General features: G+C 38.6%; 2 protein-coding genes across 2 annotated transcripts in view; one reads left to right on the forward strand and one right to left on the reverse strand.

Annotated features, from left to right (window-relative positions):
* The first annotated feature begins 1,152 nt into the window (after positions 1–1,152).
* Positions 1,153–8,118, forward strand: phox2a (paired like homeobox 2A). Its single transcript, XM_079886069.1, has 3 exons — positions 1,153–4,303; positions 5,304–5,491; positions 7,026–8,118. The coding sequence occupies exons 1-3, from the start codon at positions 4,081–4,083 to the stop codon at positions 7,461–7,463; spliced, it is 849 nt and encodes a 282-aa protein (XP_079742195.1). The 5' UTR covers positions 1,153–4,080; the 3' UTR covers positions 7,464–8,118.
* A 404-nt stretch (positions 8,119–8,522) lies between these two features.
* inppl1a (inositol polyphosphate phosphatase-like 1a) overlaps positions 8,523–21,697 on the reverse strand; it is a 47,282-nt gene continuing 34,107 nt past the window's right edge. The window contains exons 21-27 of the mRNA XM_079886484.1: positions 21,193–21,369; positions 19,942–20,097; positions 17,972–18,053; positions 17,751–17,873; positions 16,961–17,651; positions 14,996–15,126; positions 8,523–12,060 (exon numbers count right to left, since the gene is read on the reverse strand). Of these exons, the coding sequence (XP_079742610.1) occupies positions 11,961–12,060; positions 14,996–15,126; positions 16,961–17,651; positions 17,751–17,873; positions 17,972–18,053; positions 19,942–20,097; positions 21,193–21,369 (1,460 nt within the window). The 3' untranslated portion in view covers positions 8,523–11,960. The remainder of the gene's footprint in view (positions 12,061–14,995; positions 15,127–16,960; positions 17,652–17,750; positions 17,874–17,971; positions 18,054–19,941; positions 20,098–21,192; positions 21,370–21,697) is intronic.

The raw sequence follows: 21,697 nt of genomic DNA on the forward strand, positions 1-21,697 counted from the left end.
AAGCTTGCTCTGGGACAGCTCGCGTGGCAGATTGCCGGCTAATTAGTTTAGAGGAGAGTTTAATTAGATTAAGTTTGCACAGGTCCCGCGCAGCGCCGGTTGTGTCGGGCTCTGAGCGCGCGGGGCCCCGGAGCCCTGATCTGATTAACGCGTATGCCCATTACTGGCTCTCCAGCTGCTGCCACTACACACTATACACACTATACACACACTACACACACAGACAGACAGAACCGCTACATCTGATGCGGAGTTTGTTTTTTCATTAATAAAATGACGTCAGTTTTCCACTGTAAAAACAAACAAACGTTGGTTTAACTTTTAAAAAAAGTAAGTAACCTGGTTGCCTTAAAATTTTTAGTTAATATAATGGACATTGGTTTAATAAATAGAAATTCAAAATATTATCTCAACCACATTAATTATCTAGATTTGACAAAAGAAAAAAAAAGTTGTGATGATAAATCATGAATATATACATATATATATATATTACAGTTTAGCTAGTTGAGAATTTTCTGACGTTGGTAAGAGCATCTCTGGTCAAAACCACCTCAGATATTTAAAGTCCCGTTTAGTTTTCTATATTTCATATAATTGTTCCATATTTAGACATGGTTAATTGTGACCGTTTCAATTAATCGACTTGATTAAAGAATTCTACAAAAATGGATCGCACATTTGTATGTTATAGAAAATATTTGGTAACGCTTTAAGATGACGTAGTTATACGTTTCTACATGTACTTACTATAGTAATAGCAGTAAATTATGTATATAGTAACTAACCCTACCAAACCCAAACTGTAACTCTATAAGTACATGTAGTTAATTAATATTGCCTTAAAATAAAGTGTAACCAAATTTAAAGCCTATAAGAAAAATAGAATCCCAGGAGGTTAATTTCTATATTGTGAATAGGAAAAACCGTCACAATATTTTTGGAGATTATTTTCTTAATAACAAATTTTCTTAATAACAAACTTAATGCTGTCAATCAATCTTTTTTTCAATCTTTTTTTAATCATTTAAATGAGATCAAATGATTATTATAGTTATTTTGACAGAGCAAATTGCAATACATGAGTCTTAATGGATTAGAAATAGGTTGTTTGGCAGTTTAAATTTGAATTTTGACAGTTGGGATTTGAATTTTGATTGTTTTATTTATTTATTTTTTGACAGTTGGAGTTTGAATTTATCATTTTTTAAATTTTGACAGTTTGAGTTTGAATTTAGAACTATTTCAATTTTGACAGTTGGAGATTATTTGATTTTTTATTGTTTTTTATTTGACAGTTGGAGTTTTAATTTAGAATTTGTACAAATTTGACAGTTGGATTTTGAACAGTCTTTGCTCATTTGAACACTCAGTCGTGTAAATCTATGGTATTTCCCGCGTGTTTCAGCAGAGGATTTGAACGCAACAGTTCAGTTGGTGTGAAAGTGTTTCTCCTGTGGATCAGAAGTCAGAGCCGGACACACGGGCTCTTCAGCTCGGTGTCAGGGGTGAGTTTGCCGGGGAACTGATCCCGGTTGCCCGTGTTAACCAGCGCACACATGCGTTAATCTCTTCAAAGACGCTCGCGCACATCTGACTTTCAAATCCGAGTGTTTGTCTTGAAAATGGGCTCTAATCCCGATCCGAGCGACCCATGAGACCAGCAGCTTTAAAATTCATCGGCGATTAGCGGAAACAGTAACGAGGCTCTTTCTCATTCATGGCGCTTGTGTAAATAACTGTGCTGTGATTGACAGCTGAGGTCTGTGATTGACAGCTGAAGAACGGCTCAGGCCGAGCGCGCTGCTCTTCATTTTTTGATGGATTCTGGCATGCTGTTGTTGATCGATAGTTACACTAACCAGCGTTTAACATTAGTGCACTTACTGTCTGTCCGAGAGCCTCCATTAATTTCTCCTGTGGTTCTAAAACACTCATATTTTGCTTTGCCATCACAAAAAAGGGCATTTTCCGAGCGCAAAATAAATATATAAATGGAAAGCGCAGGGTCTCGTGCTCTCCGGGATAATTGAATTGTGTTTGGGTTGGTTTGGTTTGGCTGACAGTAATCGCATCCGATGCTCGGGCCATTACAGCGAGCGCGCGCGCGTGCGTGTGTCTCCCGGTGACCGATCACTGCTGAATGCAGATTGAGCTAATGAGAGAGAGAGATTGATGAGAGAGAGAGAAAGGGGGATGAAGGATCGGGAAAGGATGAGACGCGACCCGTCTGTGTCACGCGCGTAAACAGTGACCCGTCTGAAACCCGCCGGGCGCGCGCGCGAGACACTTGCTATTTAGTACGAACAAAACTTTTTCATTTGTTTGTTTGAACATTTATGTAGGCTAATTTCAACAAAAAGTCTTATTAAAATGAAAACTGGATCAGCAAAATAGATAATAGACTGAAATAACGCGCAATATGTCACGTCAGCATTTATTTTTCATTACACGCGCACGATGTAAAATACTAAATTAACCGTGAGTCGAATCAGACAATTAGTTCATTTAATTTTACATGGTTTTATTTCGTTTATGCTTCTTTATTTGGCATCGATGGCTTTTAACATCCATAGAATATTTCCACTGCACAAATGGTTATTTTGATTAAAATCTCCTACGGGAAAATGGTTTTGGGAAACCACTGCATTAAAAAAAAAACTATTTGAATATTAAATACATTAGTAGCCTATATTCATTCGTCAAGTTGTATATTAAAAATGGCATATTTCATTGCTATTGAGTATTTAACAATGAAATCTGTAACAAGATGTAAAGCGCGTTCTGAATCGCACACACACACACACACACACACACTCAGGTGAGCTCGGAGCTCTCCTCAGGTGTGTACGGAGATGACGAACTCGTGCTGAAAGGTTCCGGTGTCCGTGAAGACTTGTTGCTGTCGTGTGTATCTCGTCACTTCCCGGTACAGTCGTTAATCTGCGCTCGTGATGCGGACGCTGATGGATGAAGTTTGAGACGCGCGTCACCCGAAATCATCCAAACGCGCCGTGACGCGCACGCCCGGGGCCGCGTCGGGATAACCAGGTTACGCGCGCATAAAGAGAGGGTTACAGGGTCAAAAGTCAAACGAATCCATGACACATATGGTTAAAAATGACATATTCAGCTGCATGAAAATAAATGTTGTTTCTGATTTGATTACGTTAAATGCGATTATTATTGCATAATTTTGAAACGTGATTTTTATGTTAAATATGATGATTTCACGTAGCCTTATAATGCGCCACAGCAGCACGGATAATATCCATGTCTAATTAATATTGTTCAAAGAGTTCGATAAGCTCGCGCGTAATAGTGAGTGACAGCGAACAGATGCGCGTGACTGTGAGCAGCAGGTTTCCGTCCAGTCATCTCTGATGAAAACAGATCGAATAAACGCGTGCAATTAACGACTTCAAGTCATCATTAATTAGTATTTCATCGTTTATTTTAATTTTACGCTCATTTTATTTCATTCGGCCCCTAAATGCAGCGTTGGGGGTTTAAATAAAGGCCATTATTCCCGAAATCAAATTAAACTTCTCACACTACCAACCAGAGCCGCATTAAAGCTAAAACAATCCCACAATTCATTTAGCATGAGGAAGACGGACCCATTTACCCGCTCTTGAAAAGTTGCCCATCCTCGCCTTAATGCCATTAGTCTTAATAGCCATTAATAGTCATTTATTTAGAGTTATATGTGCGCGCGCGCAGGGAATATGCGCGCTCCAGGTCTCGTTTAAACAAGAAATAAAATGCAAAAAAGGAGCATTAGATGAAATAGTGAAGCACAAGTGTAGCAGATGATGTTGGAAAGGGTTAACGCGGAGGTGCATTAGAGATGCATGGAGAGAGAGTGTGTGTGTGTGTGTGTGTGTGTGTTGAGGGAGGAGGATCTCAGAACTGAGACATTGTCATGCAAACACAGACCACCGCCTCGCCATTGTCTCCCGGACTCCAACTTTATTATAAACACACCGAGCAGCAGAGCCGCGGAACACACCGAGACACACACACACTCCTCGAGCGGACCTTCACACACACCTGCGTCTCCATCATTCCGCCCTCCACATGTACAAAATGGATTACTCGTATCTGAACACGTACGACTCTTGCATGGCGGCGATGGAGGCGTCGGCGTACGCGGACTTTAACTCGTGCAGTCAGAGCAACGCGTTCCAGTACAACCCGATCCGGAACGGGTTCAGCTCCAGCCCGGGGTGCGGGACGCTCGGGTCCGCCAGCTGTGCGCTGGGTGCGCTGAGAGAACACCAGCCCGCGCCCTACTCCACAGGTGACACACACACACACACACACACACACACACACATGCATGTGCGAGAGCTAAAACACTTCATATGCAATGCGACTTGAACATAACAGGTGTGGAATGTTAAGCGCGTGTTAATCATGCTAAACTAACCATTTTTCTTTGTTTAACATGTAAAACTCGTTCTAAATGTAGCGATTTACACGTCATGACTCACTGTTTAAAAACGCTCCAAAAGAACGTAGAATTCTAATGACGTTATTTGGAACTTTCGGCGATCAGTTCCTAAAATAACCGTTTTTTGTTTGTTTTTTTCAATTAGTGTGAACCGTTTTTTTTTAATTAGTGTGAACATTTTCATAAAGAATCGTTTGATTCCATCGATTCTTCGATGCCGATAAAGAACCGTTATTTTGTATCTTTGAAAGGCTACAAATGTATCTTTAATTTGGATAATTGATTTACACCCAGTTGCAAAAATCAAAAGAGAATCCTGTAGCTTTGCGAGTTTTACGTTTTCGGCTAATTTAATTTAATTCAATTAGCCTAAATTTCGTGTCATATAATTTGAGGCGCAAATCAATTTAAAGTAATTAATTGAATTATGTGTTACGGATCTATAATTAAAAAGAGCGTTTATTGGACAGAAAAAGAAAATGAGAAACGATCCTGTCTCGCCAGATATTTCTGTGCGGTAAATGTACATTACAGGCTTGTGTAGTTATTATCGCATTTTCACATCAGAACATGTGTGACTTATAGTGAGTCTGTCGTTTTTAAATAAAATGCATAATTTAATTATAATTCTAATCATAATAATACAAATGCACGGAGTCATTCCTCAAATGTATTTTATGGCACTTATTTGCTACCCATTGAAACGCAAAAACCATTCCTTTTTCTTATTTAAAAATAATAATAATCAGACATAAATGTGCAACATTTACAGAATAATTTGTTTGTCTGAACTGCTGTGAAATTGGAGGTCTTCATCATGACTCTCCCGGTGTCGTTGATCTTTCAGTCCCGTACAAGTTCTTCTCGGACCCGTCCGGTCTGAACGAGAAGCGCAAGCAGCGGCGGATCCGCACGACCTTCACGAGCTCGCAGCTGAAGGAGCTCGAGCGCGTGTTCGCGGAGACGCACTACCCGGACATTTACACGCGCGAGGAGCTCGCGCTGAAGATCGACCTGACCGAGGCGCGCGTGCAGGTGAGGCGCATGTTCAACAATCATCACTGAGTGCAAAAACATATGAAAATAAATATCAGACTATGGATATTTTGGGCCTCTTCCAAATGTAATTAATTTAGATTTATAGCGGCTGCATTGGGTCACGTGCAGATACGCGTTAGTAACACTTCACAATGAAAAATATTTGTAAGGCTTTATTTTACAGTGTCCTAAAAATGCTGGGTCGTTTTAACCCAATTTTGGGTCAAATATGGACAAACCCAGCCGTTGGGTTACATTTTTAAACTGCATTTTTAATCCAGCGTTTGGGTTTGTCCATATTTGACCCAAAATTGAGCTAAAACAACCCAGCATTTTTTTATTAGTGTGTACATGTACTAAATTATGCATGGCCTAAATACATGCAACTAAACCAAAAGTACATTTACAGTAGTTCATTAATATTACTCAGTACTGACATATATAATAACGCTGTAACGATGACACCTTAAAATAAAGAGTAACCAAAATATTTCTAAAGCATTTATTAATCTTATAGTTCAAATTCAGCGTTTTAGGAATAATGGTTCAACAGGGTTTATTTTTTATTTATGTTTTTTGCAGCGATGCAATAGAATCACTTTTTTCTTCAAAGAACCTTAAAATAACATATAGTCCTATATTATATCTATATTATCTATATTAGAAATATATATAGTTCTAATTCTGTAGTGTGAGGAATATTTTAAAGAACTTTTAGGATGTTAAAGGTTCTACATTGACCCATCGATACTGAAAGAAAGAAAGAAAATTCGTAATATTACTCAGTATTGAAATATATAATTACACAGTAACAATGACACCTTAAAATAAAGAGTAACCAAAATATTTAAGAGTAACCTAAAGCATTTATTCATCTTATAGTTCAAATTCAGCGTCTTAAAAATAAAGCTTTCAACAGGGTTTTTTGTAGCAATGCAATAGAATCATAAAAGAACCATTTATATTTGAAAGATCCTTCAGGATGTTAAAGGTTCTTCATGGAACATCACTGCTGATAAAGAACCTTTACTTTTAAGAATGTAACATAATTAAAATCTAAATTTGATATCTGTTAATATCATGTAATAGACTAAAAGGGAATATTAATACTCTAACAAATGTAATGCTCTTTCATTTTTATTTATTTATTGCAGGAATACATACAGACATTTGACAAAATACACATATCGATGAGGATATGTGTTATATAAATGAATAGCTTTTTTACAACAGAAATGAACCCTCGCTGAACTTCAGCTGGACTGTGACTCTGTTTTCTTCCAGATCTGCTGTACAGAAACAAACTCTGTTGCATTATTTTCCTGTTATCTCTGTAAAGCTGCTTTAAAACAATCTGTATTTTATAAAACAGGTGACTTGACTTAAAAATGAACATTAATTCTGTATTTTTAAGAGTGTATCATAATTAAAATCAAACAATTGTATCTGATAATATCATTTAATTGACAAAAACATGAACATCAATCCTCTAGGAAGTGTAATCCTGAATGATGTCGTGGCTCTTCCTCAGGTTTGGTTCCAGAACCGACGGGCCAAGTTTCGTAAACAGGAGCGCGCCGCCAACTCTAAAGGAGCGACCGGCACCAAGAAGCCCGGAGAGACCCGCTCTTCATCTGAGGATGACGAGTCCAAAGAGTCGACGTGCAGCCCGACCCCCGACAGCACCGCGTCTCTTCCCGGATCCGGGAACATGGGGAGTCCCGGCACCGGCAGCCTCAGTCCGAGCCCCGTCTCCGGCTCCGGCTCCGGCTTCACCAGCGCCTCCATCTCGCCCTCGCTCCACCAGGGCCTGAAGAGCTCGCCGTGGCCCAGCCTCGGCTCGGCCGGACCCACGCCGGACCTGCTGAAGGCCTGGCAGCCCGCGGACAGTGTGGCGTCCGGCCCGTTCGCCGGCGTTCTGTCCACCTTCCACCGGAAACCCAACACAATCAAGACCAACCTCTTCTAGAGGTCCCAGCGCTCCTCCGTGTAGAACTGGGTCACTCGTGTAGAACTGGACTCCATGTTCACGCCGGCGATAAGGTCTCATGTGCTGACGCTAGTTAACACTCACATCTCTGCATCAAGTGCACTCTGAAGGTGCTGGGTTGTTTTAACATAAGTTTGGGTCAAATATGGACAAACCCAAACGTTGGGTTAAAATTTGAAATTGCATTTTTAATCCAATGTTTGCGTTTGACCCAAACTTATGTTAAAACAACCCAGCATCTTTCAGAGAGTACTCTGGACTGAATGCGCATGTGTTAGTACAGATACTGAGAACTGATGGAACCTTAAAGAGGATCATTTTATGGGTTTGCTTTTAATTTAGTTTTAATTTTAATTAAATTGTATGAATTAAGCAGCTCATAAAGATACTTTATCAGTACAGTACATGTACTTACCATAGTAATAACAGTAAATTATGCATAATTAAATGCAACTAACCCTCAAGCAAACCCTAATCCTACCCTAACTCTATAGTAAGTACACACTGTAACAATGACACCTTAAAATACAGTGTAAACGAGGTTCTATGTGGAACCGCAAAGGGGATCATTTTACGGATTTAGTTTAAATTAATTAAGTTTGTTTTAATTTTAATTAAATTGTATGGATTAAGCAGCTCGTTTATCACTAGTCTAATGCAATCATTTAAAACCTTTCTCCTTACAGAGTCAAGAGTGTATTTCAGTTTAGTTTGGCATGCTCTTGTTTAACTAATTAGAACATTAACACTTTACAATAAGGTTCATTAGTTAACATTAATTAATGCATTAACTAACATGAACTAACAATGAGCAATACATGTGTTACTGTATTTATAAATCTTTAATAATGTTAGTTAATAAAATACAGCTGTTCATCATTTGTTCATGTTAGTTAATGCATTAATTAATGTTAACAAATACAACCTTTGATTTTAATAATGTATTAGTAAATGTTGAAATTAATATGAACTAAGATTAATAAATGCTGTAGAAGTATTGTTATTTCTTAGTTCATGTTAACTAATGAACCTTATTACCATTAGAATTTACAGGGAATTAATAGTTCTACAGTATTTAATAATCTTAGTTAATGTTGATGTCAATTATAATAATAAATTTTTAACATTAAAAGTTGTATTTGTTCAAATAAAGGTTCAATATTGGCATCAAACCTTAAACATCTACGGAACTTCCCGTTCCACAACAGGTTCTTTAGATTATTAGAACAGTTTTGGTTCTGCTATGACGTCACTTTTGAAACCTTTATTTTTAAGAGTGCAGCTTTTAAACGAACATGATCAAACAATACGCAACTGTGATTTTCATAACCTAACATCAAGAACGGTTCATAAATGCTTTAATAATATATTTCACATTATCAGTTCATGTTAAGTGATGCAGTAACTAAAGTCAACAAATGAGACCTTATTGTAAAGTGTTTAATTTATTGTCATGTTGAACTCGTGGGCGCTTCTGTTGTGTGTGTGTGTGTGTGTGTGTATGTGAGTGAGTGTGTGTTTGTTCTACGGTCCATTTTATGTTCATCTCTTGCAGCTGCGATGTTTCTCTCTTTATGGTTCACAAGAGGATCTTTAACCCTGAAGATCTGCATCATCAGCGCTTGAGTGAATGCTCATTGTCAGTAAATTAGTTCTTCATTTCCTCTTAATTGAAGATCCAGAAACATTTAGTCCAGCAGGAGCTTCAGGACAAGAAATCGCATCCGTGAAGCGGCGTAGAGACGTCTTTCCTCTCACTGATGAATTCATCATGTGGTTCCTCACTGAAGCTCTTGAGTGTGTGTGTGTGTGTGTGTGTGAGTGTGTGTGTGTGACCCCAGAAACAAGCATAGTTAAGCCACTTGTAGTTAATTTATTGAAGGAAAAAAAAAAAAAAGGAAAAAAAAATATTGGGATGTTTTTTTAAGCTAGGCTTTTATTGAGAAATATTTTGTAAATATTAATATAAATACGATGTAGTTTCTTCTTTTTTTAATGTTTACTGGCTCCAGTGCACGCCATGTGTTTCATGAATGATCTGCTGTATATAATCCATAAAAATGACAAAATAAAGACAGTTAAAATGAACATGTCCAGTCTGATCTCGCATTCACTTCATCTGATCAGTGGACGCACAGAATATTACAGCATCAAGTGATGAGGAATTATTTTACAATTTCTATTTTGAAAACAAGAACTTACACGTTACAAAAAATCAAAGCAAGTGTCATTTGCACACAAACGTTAGAAATTTTGTTTTAAAATGCTTGAATTACATTCTGAAAAACTATCTTCTGCTGATCAGTTTATTTGTGAATAAAAGCCTAAACTCAATCTGTTCATCATATAAAGTGATGACAACTTTCTCATGTTTTGGAACTCCAGATTTATGAATGATGTAATTTTGAATTTGTTAGACGATAGCAATCAGACAATAGCATGTCATTTTATTCTCAATACCAGACACCCTAGAGGAATAGAGTAAAACATAACTACTAGATATCCCCACACTTCCCCAGGTGATTGATTACATTAAGCATTGTAAAAAAATATATATTTTACAAGTTTTCTGAAAAGTTATGTTTAAAAACAAATGAAGCATTACCTAAATAAATATGAACTTATTTGCTTAAATTTCTAGAACAAAAATCTGAACATTGGATAAAGCCAGGTTCAGAATTCTTCTTTAATTTATTTTACATATTAGAGTCAAAGGTTTATACAGAGGGGATTTTGGATATCTCTTTTTATCACTCCATACATCAGAAAATAGTCAACAGCCAGAAAAAATAATAATATTTACACCATTTTTGGAATAAAATGTTGTATAAAATCAGACAAATTAAATATGAAGAAACCCTTCAGTAAAATCCTTCAGAATATAGATATGAATAAAGCTGTAAGTTTTGGTGTATGTAAGTGCTGCTGAAGTGGAGGACAAAACTCATTTTGAGAACACGGCTTTTTAAGATATGTCCTGAAATTTAAATTTACAGATGCAAATAGATGGCGTTATAAAAGATACACTTAAAAGTTCTATTATGGGATGTTTTCTTTCCATTAGACTGATAAAACACTTCATGAAAAGCCAAAAAGCCCAAAATCTGTGTCTCGCCTTAAGGAAACAACAATATCCGAGACGCGATTAAGAACTGCATTTAGGAACATTCTAACAAACTTAGAATTTAAATGAAGAACGTAACTTTTTTTCCTTAAGACTTTTGTTAATGCAGATCCAGTTGATCAAAAGACATTGAGAAAAATCCTGCAGCATTTCACACACACTTGATCTGATGAAATATTGCTGACTATGTAATAATTTTACTAAATATTATATATGAAAATTACTGTATATTTTAGTTATTTTTACAAAAAACAATAACATGTAATCACTCTAATTTATTTAGGTTTCTTGGTTTGTAATGTATTGAATGATAATCTATAAATCATGGTTTATAGATTATAAATTTCAGTTTATTTATGCTGATAATTACATTTGCTTATATAAATATACTTACAAATGTAATTTCAAATTCCACAAAATGTTTGTGAGAAACGTTCTTTTACTGAACATAACTGTAGTTTTTATTAAACTAAAAAAAAAGAAAAGAACAAACATTAAAAGGACAGTCATTTAGCGGTCAAACACAAATATTAACTTACAACAATTGAGTTAAACTGTTAAAAATGATTATACAGCAAATAAATGAATGAAAGGGGAAAAACTTCTTAAGTTAAAACTTAATACACAAATAATTGATATCTAGAATAATTCTGCTACATGCATTTTAGGAGAAACACCCATAATTATAACATTAAAGACTTGTTAAATAAAACAAAGAAAGCTATTGTGATGAAAACAGAAAGACACGGAGTGCTTTGAACTGAACTAAACTCATCTTGAGATTGAGAAACACACTCGACTCTTTTAGAAATTCATCAGCGTTTGAATCTCACATCAGAATCAATGAGCAAATAGAAAAAGATTCACATGTAATATATGAATTTAACCGTTTCCTCTCTTGAATTCTCTCCAATCATCATGATGGTGCAGCGCCACCTGGTGAGAGGATTGTGTTATAGCCATCTTTCCCTCACACCAAACATCTGTGCAGGATGATGGGATTGTAAATGCTTCCAAATGAATGACACACTGAACCAAGAGAAACGAACGTTGACAAACACACACGAACACACACACTGCTTCAAGTCACGGCTGATTTTGGCTTATTTCCCTTTCCTTTAAAGTCATGAAACATGCATGAAAAACAAACTGTTATTAATAACTAACACTTCAGGAATGTTCTGATGATGTCACTTCCTACAGACGACAGGAAGTGGAGGGCGGGGCTGTAGTGAAACATCCTTTTGACACGTCGACTTGTTTAAATAATATCACAAACTACATCAGATTAAATTAAAACCAGGTAACATTCTACCAGTGCAAAGTTCAGTCCGAGCTGGATTGGGATTGGCTCACTTCTGCTGCTGTTGTTGCTTTAGACTGGCCAATAGGATCTTCTTATGGGCGGGGTCACGGATGCCCGCCTCCTCCAGATCCTCCTCTGTGATGTCACTGCAGGAAAGACACGTGATTGGATGATGGTTTCATCTTTGTATAATCAATCCAGCTCTGAATTCTAACTAATGAATTATGAAAATCTCAATCACAATCGGCTATGATTGGCTTTAAGCACCACTGAGAAACATAGCAGGGATTACGTGATATTTTACACCTGAGTAATGTGACACTGATGAACTTTAATAGACATTAAGTTAAAAACGCACGGGAAACCTTCTAAAAGGATAAATTACTGATTAAAAAATCGGAAAGCTACATGACTCACAACATTTGTGAAAGGTTATGATACTTTTATGGTGCTTTTGCAATTTGCACCTTTTAATATTTTTATTACAATATTGAATATTTTACCATTTATATTTTATTAAATTACAAAAATTAAATCTTATTTCATAGTATTATAGTCATAATACTGTACTACACTGTACTGTAAAATAAAAATATTTGATAATTATAACTAAAACTAATACAGAACAACAGTAAAATTACAATACTGATATTTATGGCTGTCTTAATTGTTTTCAAACATTATTCCACAGAACTTTTATTTTGGCGGAAAACCAAATGATACTGACTTTAATAGACATTAAATTAAAAGTACACAGTAGGAAACCTACTTAAAATAGGTTAAATAACTAATAAAAAAAATTGGATACTACATGACTAACTACATTTCTCAAAGGCATTTTGCACCTTTTACATTTTTATATTTTATAAAATTAAATTAATTAAATAAACCAATAATAATGACTATATTACAGTAATAATACTAACCCTACTGTACTGTAAAATATATATTTTTTAATAATAATAATCATCATCATTTTATCTTACAAAACAACAGTACAAATTACAAAACCAATCTTGATGGTTTTTAAACATTAAACCACACCGCTTTTATTTTGTCAGAAAACAAAATGACACTGGCAAACTTTAATAGACATTAAATAAAAAATACACAGTTGGAAAGCTACTAAAAATAAGATAAATAACCAATAACAAAAATTTAAAACCTACATGACCACATTTGTAAGAGCCAATTATATATATATATAATCTCAATAATCTGTATAGTATTAGTGTTTGCATAGAGTGTGGATTTAGCAAGTAATAACTGAAAGGATAATTTTATTTGAGAGGCAATTCTGATATTTCCTGTGTTTATATATATTTCAGTATTATTTCCCATGTTTTGTGGTGTATAATGTCTGTTCTGTTTCTTTAATGGCTACGCTCAAAGGAAAGGAAATAAGGGAGAAACAGATTTCTTTCCATATTGTCTGTCAGTTATGGATAAAACTTGTGTTTGAAGGTTTAAGGTAACACAAGATAAAGGTTTAACAAGTGCAATATCACAGCATACAGGAGCCAACACAACTGTTGCATATTTCTGTGTTTAATTGTGTTTTTGACTGACGTCTGTGACGAGTAAGAACTGCCACTATAACACAGGTGAAGTTACCCTAGGACTTTCATCAGCAACATTTGTGAAGAGTTATGATACTTTAATGGTGCTTCTGGATTTCTGCATTTTTTTGAAGCTTGAAAACTTGAGTTCACTGAGACTTCAAGCAAAGCAGTGTTTGTGTTCCTCAGAAGTCAGTCATACGTGTTTAAACCAACACAAGAGTGAATGTCTTTATTACTGACGTAACCCTCGTTCCCTGATGGTGGGAATGGAAAAGTAGTCGAGTGATCATTCTTGGGGCCACGATCAGCTCTGAGTAGTAGAAAATTGACCAATGAAATTGTGAATGAATTATGAATTGTGCCAAAATGCCTGTTCTAGTTGTAAAGCAATTTCATTGTTTAATGTTAATGTGTATAAAATGGCTCTAAGTGGAGGGAATTTAAGAAATGATGTAAGAAATGTGTGACGTCAGCTGAATTTCTCTCATCTTGGTACATATAACTTTATTTTCCTTCAAAGTCAAACATATCTCATTAGAAATGTGTTTGAGATTCTTTTATTTCATGTTGGAGTGATAAAGATAACTGACGAATAATTGTCTTTCATGTGTTGTATATGCATATCACATGTATATGGAATTTGCTGTATTTCTTTTCTTTCTGAACATTCGCTTTGATTATTTGTACATGTATGATTAGTTTTGTGAGCGGATGACCAAGAACTCACGTCAGTTTGGTGTTTTCTCATGTATTTCCAGGTATGATGTATTATTGTTTGCATTATGTTATGTTTTTGCATTCACGAAAGCATATGAAAAAAAGAACTGAGTTCATCAATCAAGTCATTTATTGATTGTTAAATTGTGTTTTCTCATGTGTTTCCAGTAAATGCGCTGCGTGAGGGAACTCGGCACACTGCAGAAAACGCTTTTCTTACTCAGTATTTTTGTCTTGTTTTCAGTCCAAATATTAAAAATATTCTTTAAACAAGGTGCATTTACTAGATGAGTAAAATGCCATTAGATATTATGTCCTGTTTTCCAGGGAAATTAATCAAAATTAAGTGAGTTGATGCTTAAAAAAAGTAAAATTATCTGCCAATGGGGTCAGAAAAATATTATTTGATCTAATCTTAATTCAAACAGAAACTAGATTATTTTTCTCACCCCATTGTTAGATAATTTTGCTTCTTTTAAAGCATCAACTCACTTAATTTTGATTAATTTCCCCGGAAAACAGGACATAAAATCTTATGGCCTTTTACTACTTTAGTAAATACATCTTGATTTGAGAAAAGTTAGATTTTTGGACTGGAAACAAGACAAAAATACTGAGTAAGAAAAGCATTTTTTGCAGTGTATAATGTCTTTGTGTGGTTCCATCAGTGAGAATGAAGTGAACGAACCAGTGGGATCAAACACACACACACACGCCGGCTGTTTCTACTACTCAGAGTGGATCCTCCAGTGTGAGCGCTAACAGAAAGACTCTTTAAGCTGTGAGAGTCAGAGTCTCGTACCTCAGGAACTCCAGGTCGTCCCAGCCGTTGTGCAGGAGCCCTTCCTCATAATGCTGGAGCCCGAGCTTCTGGAGCCACTCGCCAACACTGTACTCTACTGACACACTGCTGCTGTCGTCATGCCACAGGCCCTGCACACACACACACACACACACAAGCATGAAAAAAATACTGTCCAATCAACTGTTTGGTTCAACAGAAGAAAGAAATGCATACAGGTTTGAAACAACTTGAGGGCGAGCAAATGATGACAGAATGTTTATTTTTAGTGAACTAATCCCCTAAGATTCGTCTCATTTTAAAGACCCATGGCAGATTATTGTTGAAGTAAAAAACGTTTAAAAAGTGAAACCAAAAAAAAATGTTATAGAGTTAGTTTATGAACACTAAAACTGCTAGAAACATCGAAGCGATAAATCCAAACAAGTCGCGTTCCAACTGTGAGGAGAAATCTCCAGAGATGAGCTTTAAGAGAGAGTTTGCTCCGGCGCAGCGACAGATTTAGGGATTTGCAGTTCAGTTTTTCTCTCTTAAATATTACAAGCACACACACACTTTTTTTATTTTTATCTAATTGCCTCTATAATATGCAGAAGCAGAAAACTGGAGAAAATGGCACATCTAGTAAAAAAAATAGTAAAAATGTACATTCTGAAGCCTTGCCAACAGAATTAAAGCTTGAAAACAAAGATTGCATCATGTTATAGTTAAACGGCCCTGGGATTTAAAATAGCAGTTTTAATGGGTTTCAATGGGAACATTATTGAGAGGAACTATTGTGTGTTACTGGTGTGACATAGATTTATTAAAGGAAATGGGGGTGAAATAGTAAAATTCCAATAAAAATACACACCTGTGCCAAAATTCATGCAGTTGGCATTAATAACACAGGCAAAATTATCACTAAACTAAACTGAGAAAGACAAATGTCCATAAGGTCACACAAGGGTTAATGTTAGAAAAATACAACGGTTCATTGTTTGTTCGTGTTAGTTCACAGTGTTAACTGAGGTCCCTTTGGATAAAAGCGTCTGCTAAATAATTAAATGTAAATGTAAACAAAATACTACTGTTCGACTTTGTAGCTTTCTTATTTAGTATTCATCTCTGCTTGTAATTTGTGAATTTTTTCTTATTTTATTACTGACTGTTCATTTGTTTTTAATAATGTTTGAACTTTATCAGTTCGGCTAGTAGTTTTTGATGTGGTATTGAAGAACCTCAAGTGAGCTTTCAGTAATAAATGAAAAGCAAAGTAACCCCCCCCCCCCCCCCCCATCATATGTGTATATATATATATATATATATAATTTTATTTTTTTTTAGTACAGAAATTAATAATTAAGCCTACAACACTATCTGTTCACTGTATAAATTAAATATAGTTTCATCTTTGTTAAAGCTGTATTCTGTTGTTTTATTAACATTAATGACAGACGACAGCAGGAATATTAGGCTGACATCACTTTAAGGCCGAATAAACTGACACACACCCGGATTCTTTCTCAACTGTTCACTGACGACCGAACCGAGAGAATACTTGTCGAGACGGGTGCTTAGACATAATTATGTGTGTGTGTGTGTGTGTGTGTGTGTGTGTGTGTGTGTGTGAGTGAGTGAGTGAGTGAGTGAGTGAGTGAGTGTGTGTGTGTGTGTGTGTGTGTGTGTGTGTGTGTGTGTATGTGTGTGAGAGTGAGTGAGTGAGTGAGTGAGTGAGTGAGTGTGTGTGTGTGTGTGTGTGTGTGTGTGTATGTGTGTGAGAGTGAGTGAGTGAGTGAGTGAGTGAGTGAGTGAGTGAGTGAGTGTGTGTGTGTGTGTGTGTGTGTGTGTGTGTGTGTGTGTGTGAGTGAGTGAGTGAGTGTGTGTGTGTGTGTGTGTGAGTGTGTGTGTGTGTGTGAGAGTGAGTGAGTGAGTGAGTGAGTGAGTGTGTGTGTGTGTGTGTGTGTGTGTGTGTGTGTCTCTCACCTCCTCCGGCAGGTCTTCAGCGATGCTCTCCTCCTGTATGGATCGCGGTGGGAAGGTCAAGCCTCTCATGTGAGAAGCCGCCGCCCCTTTCCCGACTCCGCCCCTTTCTCTCCCGGACGGATACTCCACTTCGCTCAGCGTCTTCGCCATTTGCAGAACGGAACACGACTGGTCATCCAGTGGGGAAGCTCCGCCTCCTCGCCGGAAAGGGGCGGAGCTTGGGTTCAGCATGGGCGGAGCCTCCAGACAGAAGGCCACGCCTCCTCCTCCAGAGGGAGACGGCAGCGGTTTGGACGGGATCTTGACGTCGGCGAGGTCCGGAAACATTCGCGGTTTTCCGAATGAATTTTCAGGGATTTCTTTGGGAAGAGGCGGAGGAGGGAAATCTGGCGGAGGGCGATTGAGTGACGCGACGTGAGTCCCGATGTTCCCGTCGTCTTCCGAAGATCCCTCTTCGCTGATTGACCGAACCGGGTGCCAGCGAACTTGAGCCGAACTCCCACTGGGAGGCTTGTTCTTCCCCACAGGAGCTGCTGTTTTATTGGCTAGCGGAGGAGCGGCGGAGCCTGGGAGCAGGTCGGAGGCCAGGGCTGCTGATTGGTTGGGAACGCCCTCCAGGATGTAGTAGGCGGGGTTATTGAAGCTGTTCTTGCAGGATGTGGCGTCGCTATCAAACGGATCCTGTTTGAGTCTGATAAACCAACAACAGTCAGGGTTACTATCGGTGACTAACTAAAACGATGTGTGTGTGTGTGCGTGTGTGTGTGTGTGTGTGTGTGTGTGTATCCACCTGTTCTGTGCGCTGTCCTCTTTAGAGGAGTGTGTGTGTGTGTGTCTCCCTGTGACGCTCTTGTCTCCCTCCTCTGAAACCTTCCCAAGGTCAGCTGACCCCAACTTCCTGCTGGTGGATGGTCTACAGGACCAGAATGAAACACTCACTTCACTAGGCCAAAAACACGCTTGGAGAAACAATAATCATGTCAAGAAATGAATGTTTCAGCATGAGCTCACTTGACGTAATCGTGTGTGGCTCTGGGAGGAAGAGTTCTGCCCCTCGATCCGCCAGTCTCGTCCTTATCAACACTGATCCACTCTGAAGGAGAGAGAGAGAGAGAGAGAGAGAGAGAGAGAGAGAGAGAGAGAGAGAGAGAGAGAGAGAGAGAGAGAGAGAGAGAGAGAGTGAGTGAGTGAGTGTGAAAGAGAGAGAGAGAGAAAGAAAGTGTGAGAGAGAGAGAGAGAGAGAGAGTGTGAGTGAGTGAGTGAGTGTGAGAGAGAGAGAGAGAATAACAGAGAGAGAAAGAAATAAAGAGAGTGAGAGAGAGAGAGAGAGAGAGAGAGTGAGTGAGTGAGTGAAATACTGCTCCAGTTTGCTTTCTTTTTGTTTGTTTGTTTCTTATTGCATACATGAATATGTAGGGCTCATGATGTCCTCACACACACACTCACTCATTCACTCACACTCACTCTCACCCAAACTCACTCACACACACTCTCTCTCACACAAACTCACTCACACACACTCTCTCTCATACAAACTCACTCACACACACTCTCTCACTCACACTCACTCACATTCACTCTCACAAACTCACTCACTCACACACTCACACTCACTCTCGCACACTCACTCACTCTCACACTGACTCACTCTCGCACAAACACACTCACTCACTCTCACACTCACTCACTCTCGCACACACACTCTCGCCCACACACTCTCGCACAAACACACACACTCACTCACTCTCGCCCTCACTCACTCTCGCCCTCACTCACTCTCGCACACTCACTCTCGCACACTCACTCTCGCACACTCACTCTCGCACACTCACTCTCGCACAAACACACACACACTCACTCACTCTCGCACACTCACTCTCGCACAAACACACACACTCACTCACTCTCGCACACTCACTCTCGCCCACTCACTCTCGCCCACTCACTCTCGCACACTCACTCTCGCACACTCACTCACTCTCGCACACTCACTCTCGCCCACTCACTCTCGCCCACTCACTCTCGCACACTCACTCTCGCACACTCACTCTCGCACTCACTCTCGCACAAACACACACACAATCACTCACTCTCGCACACTCACTCTCGCACACTCACTCTCGCCCACTCACTCTCGCCCACTCACTCTCGCACACTCACTCTCGCACAAACACACACACACACTCACTCACTCTCGCACACTCACTCTCGCCCACTCACTCTCGCACACTCACTCTCGCACACTCACTCTCGCACAAACACACACACACACTCACTCACTCTCGCACACTCACTCTCGCACACTCACTCTCGCACACTCACTCTCGCACACTCACTCTCGCACACTCACTCTCGCCCACTCACTCTCGCCCACTCACTCTCGCCCACTCACTCTCGCACACTCACTCTCGCACAAACACACACACTCACTCACTCTCGCCCTCACTCACTCTCGCCCTCACTCACTCTCACACTCACTCTCGCACACTCACTCTCGCACACTCACTCTCGCACACTCACTCTCGCACACTCACTCTCGCACACTCACTCTCGCACACTCACTCTCGCACAAACACACACACAAACACACACACACTCACTCACTCTCGCACACTCACTCTCGCACACTCACTCTCGCACACTCACTCTCGCACTCACTCTCGCACTCACTCTCGCACACTCACTCTCGCACACTCACTCTCGCACAAACACACACACACTCACTCTCGCACACTCACTCTCGCACACTCACTCTCGCACACTCACTCTCGCACACTCACTCTCGCACAAACACACACACACTCACTCTCGCACACTCACTCTCGCACACTCACTCTCGCACACTCACTCTCGCACACTCACTCTCGCACACTCACTCTCGCACACTCACACACTCTCACACTCACACACTCTCACAAACACACACTCACACACTCTCACAAACACACACTCACTCTCTCTCACATTCACACTCTCAGTACCGTAGAGTCTCTCTCTGGTCCCCATCCTCTCTGAAGGGACTCTGACTCTCATGGATCCGCGGATGTTTCCCGTCTCTTCGCCGCGGTGGGAGAGATACGTGTGAAACTGCTGCGCCGTGCTGCCAATCATCGACTTCAGCGCCAACACACACTCCCCTGCACGCACACACACACATTAGAAATGCAAGCAAAACAAAACATAAATCCTCTTCAGTCCATTTTCTGACACTAAACTAGAAAAATGTCTAGTTTTTTTGGTCCAAGAAACCTTGACTAACACGTGATTTAATTTAATTTAATTTAACAAACCCAGAAATACTCAGAGAAAGGCAGAAGAATGCAGTGCTTCATCTGAACGCATATATCTGTATCAGAATACTAACCATAATTCAGCACGACCACAAGGTGGCGCTGCAACAGTTTCTGATACTTTATACAGTCTCTTGAATTTTACATTTGTTTTGTTTTTAGAATTTTTTACCTCATTTGAATGGTACGAAACTTGGTCAAGGTTTTGGCACTTGCTGTGTGAACACACAAATCATGATTCGAACAGGTTGAATGGTCCTGTAAACAATAGCCACACTTGTTTTGTTCACGCATCAGAAATGAATGAGAGACGAATTTCCTCTAGTGGAAGCGTTTGGTACTGCAGCCGAACAACATCTCACTGAAAGCCCATTTATGAGATATCAACCTCAAATTTGGAACAAAACTTGTTTAGATTTATGGCTTTGATTTTCTCACAGTTTTAGTAAATAATGTTTTTGAAAATATATATTTCATATAAAAATTGAAAATAGTATTTTTGCAAATTTGTCATAACAATAAACAAAATTCTGTAATTCTGTTCACTTTTTAAAACTTGTTTCACTTCATCAATAATCTGTCAAGTGTCGTCTTTGAAAAGAGATCAAACTTCAGTCTGTCGCTCTAAAGCGTTCAAGATCTACCACAGTTTAATTTGGAAATTCAATTTTCAGGTCTATGCTCAAAAAGTGAATAAATGGATTATAAATACAGCACAAATATAATTTAGTACCATACAAAATATTAAATAAAAAACAATCAAACTAAAATATAGTACATTAATTTAATTGAAATAAAAACATACATTTCTGTCATTTTCACACGTGAAGAGCACCAGATGTGATTCAATTCAATTCACTTCACATTTATTTGTATTGCGCTTTTCACAATACACATCATTTCAAAGCAGATGTGATGTCATTCACACACACACACACACACCGTATGATTCATATCCATCCAGAGATTTAACGGTGAGCAGCAGATGTTGGTCCTGCAGGTACTCGATGTCGGATAAGATGGGCTTCAGTGTCGTCAGCTGTTTCGACGACCAGCCCACGCGCAAGAAGTTCACGTTATCACTGCTCTGAGTGTCATTCTCATAACTCTTCTTAAACTCTAAACACACACACACACACACACACACACACACACACACACACACACACAGGTTACACATCATTAAACTATGAGGTTTATGCCACTGTAAACACAGTCAATAATGTGGTAGACACATTTGAAACATTTTTAAACATTTTTTTAAAAAATTCACCCAGTCCACATTATTTCCTGCTGCATATTCAGTTTAACCCAGAAACAAGGAAGTTCAATGCATGTAAATGCTTTTCATATTCTGTAATGTTTCGGTCCAACATTCATCACTGTAACCGCCGGAAATCTGATCTAGAAACATCTGAGACGGGTTGATTCTTAATGTTTAAAGCAA

The sequence above is a fragment of the Squalius cephalus genome, assembly GCF_949319135.1.
Source record: "Squalius cephalus genome assembly, chromosome: 11".
NCBI classification, from domain to species: Eukaryota; Metazoa; Chordata; class Actinopteri; order Cypriniformes; family Leuciscidae; genus Squalius; species Squalius cephalus.